The following is a 5,133-nucleotide window of genomic DNA, read 5'->3' on the forward strand; positions in this document are numbered from 1 at the left end:
TTGCTACGCATTAAAAGCTACGATGCTTGCTCACACTCACTCCTCGCGAGAACACCGGTGTTTATTTAATACTCAACAGCTCCTCACATTTCAGTCGCGAGTTTCGTGGCGGATTGAAGACTTATTCTGTTAATGGTGCAAACAGACACGGCTAGAAAGACAGTAATCAGAGCTGGTGAAAAGGTTAGGTTTTCCTGTCGTGGTTTCGTCCATAAAATTTAAAGGCTGGTCCCACGCTACCCGTTCAAATCGCTTAATTAAAACGAGATCGCTGAGGGCTCCGGTTTTTAATCGAACTCAGACGTTCAGGTGGTAAAAGAACGAAATTGGACGATGATTTTCTTGTTTTCTTTTTCCCTTTTTTTTTTTAACGATGTAGTACCTCGTTTGCGCATAGCTTAGCGATTTTCTGCTTCGAATTTTCATTATATGTATCTTAACTTACCGGGGAATTTTATTTCATTAGTTGGAAAATACTCCGACTCTAACGTGGCTGTTACTGGTATATCTTTGTACGCCTGATAAATATTAACCATCTGGAGAAAGCCGCAAATTATGGAGATTATGTATACGAGAAGCCATAGGAACCTAAAAATATTCCAAATATTTAAATACTTATGTAGTCGTTCTTCTCTCGTACAATGTGTTTGGTTACACAGATTTTTACTTTTTAAATCAAATTTTCCATAAGATATAAAGTCTCGTGATAGGAAAGGTAATAGCTAACTGACGAATGAAAGGATTCTCGAGTTTTTAATGAACATGATACGCGTTTGATTGCCATTAAACACCCTTGATGCTACGAGAACTCCTATAAAAAAATAACACTTCAAACGCTCGTAAAACGATGGTTCACTGCTTTTTTCATAGAAAATGAGAATCTCGTTTATTACCGAATTCGTTTTATAAAAGTCGCGCACTATACGTAACTTTATGTTTAATTATTCGCCCTCCATGGCGTATCATTTTCCCTAGTGGAACGCTGAAATTTCCTTCGTTCATTTTTTTAGTCTCAGCTTTCCTGACTTTAATCCTTCATAAAATCTTCTATCGTCTTTTAAAATAACACATCGAACTATAAGATCTTCCTATACCCAAGATTTCATGCCTTGAATGTTGCCAAAGGAAAACATTTTTCCTTGACACAAATATTCGCGAAATTTTCTTCATGAAAATATTCAAAGTATAGTATTCTTTCCAGCATTTGATGCGTAAATATAAATTTGCATATATCCATACATCATTTTCAGATATTTTTTTGTTCGCCACTGTACAGTATATAAAAATACATCGAAATGTAATACTGATATTTACTGTGTAAAGCAAAAATCTCTCTTCTTAGCTTCCACTTCTCCACTTTATGTTAATAAAACTTATAAAATTATGAATCTTTATAAACATCTGTATTCTAATGAACGTATCTGCATTAAATTTTGCTAAGATCCTCGTGCTTCGCGATAAATTCACTACAATGGTAAAACTAACCAACCAGGTTCGATATCGTAAACTTGTAAGTAAAAAGGCATCTGCATTTTTCTTTATGACGATATTGCCCTGTTACGCGATACACTGGATACGCTATTTAGAGCAACGAAGCGATCAAGTATCCTTGGAAATTGTGCTTGGTGCATCGAAGGATATACTGAATATAGAATGAACATAATATCGTGTATTTAACAGGAAGCGTTTCGGCGAACGATCAAATTAGTCGAACAGATAATCGTTTGGTTACTCAAAACGCAACGTACTTTGCCGCGCATATGAAACGGAATAATTTCGTAATGCGATTATACGCGATTACCTGAAACACTGGGAATATCCATATTCCATGAATTTCACTTACTTCTCCAACCAGGTTACTTCGTCTTTCAAAAAATACTTCAGACCCACTAAAGTTGTGTGCTTGCAGTATAACCGCCAATATTTCGTGAATACTCTGCTGTATTTCAATACGACGATGTGTTTGCTTCGATTTGATATTGGACGTTCGTAAGGAACGTTGAACTTTCTTCTATCTTCTTCGTTCATGGTACTCGTATCGTCGTATCGTTGATCCAGAAAATTGCGAAGTATAATTCGAGCGAAAATGAACGAAAACGCGAAAAGATAATGAATCTTATTCAACGATACTCAACGTAAACTCTTGTTATCCTAGAAAAATTGTAGTTAATTATTAATCAGTTTATTACTTGTAGAGAATCGAACGTGGAATAAATGTGATACGTAGAACCAGAGTTCTCGTTGCGACGCGGATAGGATAAAACAAGCGTGAATGAAAAAATTTCGGATTTATATTGGTGAATATGATCCTTGACTAAGATGTACGTATGTTTGGGCAAAAATGGAAGAAAATAAACATAGGCGAATAAAATAAAGTTGAAACGAGTTAGATTTAGTTACGTTCGATTTGAATTGTACACAGTAGAATTTGGCGATATCGATTGAGTAAATTCATAATTAAGTCCATGGTTCAACTTTTTTACCTAGCCAAACCGGTTGTTTTTGTTTAAATATTGCAAGAAAAAGAAAAGAATGAAAAATATATTAAACAAAAGTCGGGCGAGATATATATGGCGATAAAATATTTCTGAAAAACGTGTATGTATACCGATAGATGGAGTGTGCATAACCAAAGTTTCAGCCGCAGTTATACTTCAAACGAATATATTGGGTGGTTGTGCGATGTTCCATTGGCAGAATTTCCATCGACGACTGGGCGCCACGTTGTTGCTCGATTAGAATCGTAAAACACCAGCGGCCTCGTTTCGCGTGTTGCACGTGTCGCATGGGTGACGGAACGATTCCACTTGGAAAAGATTGCATATCTTAAACCATTTAATTACTGATACGCTTCGCTTATCTCATGCACGGTCAGTCGCTCGTTGCCACTGGAAAGTTACGGATCGTGCTTCGTGACATACCTATTGTCCTAACGTTACGCTCTTCCGCACATTCTCATTAAACGTGTGTTTGGTTCCTAAATTGTATAAGATCGCTGCTGAATTTATCCACATCTGTTTTCTCTTATACATCACTTGTTGTATCATTCTTTAAACGGCAAATATCTTTCTTTTAAGATGAACGTTTAAATACCATAAATCCTTTTATCCTTTTAAGAAAAACAACTAAACATGAAAAATTTTGAAATTCTTTTAAGACGAACAATTGCGAAAGAACGTCTGTTAAGGATAGACGCAGTAGACGCTGCTACTATAATAATACCCGGCTAATTTTCCTCCATATTTTATTTTTCCTCGGAAAGATCCTTATTTTAAGTATTGGGTTGTAACATACGAAATGTGCACTTTCTTTATATCAGTCTTTAAATCTTCTTTCCGGTAGCTTTATCTTTATAGATTTATCGTTGTATACTATTTTAAAGTTGAACATTTTTTTTTATAACGTATGATTTAGTGATATATCAATTGATAAAAGCTTCATGTGTTCACCTAATAACAATGATTATTTTGATATTATATTTTCATGTTATATCGTTCCACTCGATTAGCTTCTAACAATCGTGCTAGCCAATGGAAGAAATGGTAAATCAATGCTCAACAAGCGACTGTAACAAATAACTGGAATTAGCCCTTTCGACAAGTTGTCCTTGAATTTACCCTGTAACTGGTTATTAAGGTCATAAAACTTCGGAACTTCATCAGGTGTCAGGTTCGTGACTGGAATGATCCAGCAAGGTGGATGGCAGTTTAGTCGCTAATCCAGCCTCGACTATCTCACGCTCTATCGTTTCAAGCGTGTCACAAGCCGCCTGATGTTGCGTACGTGTGCCGTTATGAAAATGCGTGGCTCGCCGGTCTACGCTCGTGAATATATTATAAAGAGGATGTACGTGTAACCGTGGGTTGCAATCTTGCAATCCTGACACAGGCTCAAAGAACGAGTTAGCTGTACGTAAAGTAGATCAAGTTTACACGACGTTAATCGAATCACTATACTCGACCGTCTTCCTCTCAGTCGCCCTAAATCTTTCCCTCGTCCCTTAGTATTGTCGATACGAGAACGTCTGTAGACAGGATGTGTCTCACCCTACCTCTGTAGAATTATTCCTCCGTGTTTCCTCGTGGAAACGTTTCGTGAATCTCTGCTGAAGTTCGCACGAGGATTCCGCCGAGGAACCATCTTGAGTTGAGAAATTTATTCGCAATTGTTTGCCGAGGTATTACCCGCCGTTTGAGTAACTCGCTTTCGTTTACTCGGTGTTTCATTTGGGTTTAGTATGGCTGTTTTATTGCGTAATTTAATTGCGCTGATATTCGATTAGGAGAGACGATTCTGTTGCGTTTTACTGCCCGGAGTCTGACTAATGGTTTACTTATACTATTTTATCGCCTATAGGGTAATAAAATTTACTTAAAAGGAAGGCTGTTTATATAATTTAGTAGCATAATAACGTGTAAATGCAGCTTAGAAATAAGAATAATAGATGAAATTTATTTTATTCATATCATAATTCATCCACATTTCAGTTATGATTATGAAGAATTGATACAAATCAAAGAATTTATTAAATTCTGCATTTTTCCTTTTTATTAGGTTGTCCGGAATGTCCTTTTTGTTTTTTTAAATAGGAGGTAAGTATAAAATATATTTCCTTCTGTGTAGCTTTCTTAAATAATGTATGGTCTTTTCTCTTCTGCCATTTTTTACCATCTCTCTGGGCGCCTCATAATGCCATTTTTCCGAAATTCTCTTGGCTTACTTTTAAAATATTCTTCGAGACCCTTTTCTACTTCGTTTACTGATTTGAATTTTCTATTGCGAAGAAAGGAACAAATAATAGTCCAATGGTGCAAGGTCTGGAGAGTATGATCTCCAGGATGCGGTAAAACATCCCAATCAAACTCTAGAAGTTTCGTTCGCACCGCTAAAGAAACGTGTAGTCTCGCGTTATCGTGGTGGAACACGACGCCACGTCTGTTCACCACTTCAGGACGTTTTGTGATAATGGCTCCCTTAAGTTTTTCGAGTTAGGTGCAATATTTTTCACTGTTGATCGTTTGCCCTTCCGGAAGTAATTCGTAGTAGAGGATACCCTTCCAGTCCCACCAAATTGAAAGCAGCACCTTCTTCGGGTGAAGTCCAGGTCTTGCTACCGTTGAAGGACACTTATCT

The 5,133-nt window shown here is 36.8% G+C and overlaps 1 protein-coding gene across 1 annotated transcript; it reads right to left on the reverse strand.

Annotated features, from left to right (window-relative positions):
* Positions 1 to 15: 15 nt before the first annotated feature.
* LOC122568742 lies at positions 16 to 2,764 on the reverse strand. Its single transcript, XM_043728887.1, has 3 exons — positions 2,609 to 2,764; positions 1,844 to 2,151; positions 16 to 588 (listed from the first exon to the last, which is right to left on the reverse strand). Exons 2-3 carry the CDS (start codon positions 2,026 to 2,028, stop codon positions 426 to 428), a joined length of 348 nt encoding a protein of 115 aa, XP_043584822.1. The 5' UTR covers positions 2,029 to 2,151; positions 2,609 to 2,764; the 3' UTR covers positions 16 to 425.
* Positions 2,765 to 5,133: the final 2,369 nt, after the last annotated feature.

The sequence above is a fragment of the Bombus pyrosoma genome, linkage group LG1, assembly GCF_014825855.1.
Source record: "Bombus pyrosoma isolate SC7728 linkage group LG1, ASM1482585v1, whole genome shotgun sequence".
NCBI lineage: Eukaryota > Metazoa > Arthropoda > Insecta > Hymenoptera > Apidae > Bombus > Bombus pyrosoma.

Bases quoted from the DNA above. Each gene is read 5' to 3' on its own strand.
- LOC122568742 (XM_043728887.1), bottom strand. From the start codon at position 2,028: ATGAACGAAGAAGATAGAAGAAAGTTCAACGTTCCTTACGAACGTCCA. The intron at 589-1,843 runs GTAAGTGAAATT...GAATATTTTTAG, and splicing joins GAAGTAACCTGGTTGGAGAA to GTTCCTATGGCTTCTCGTAT.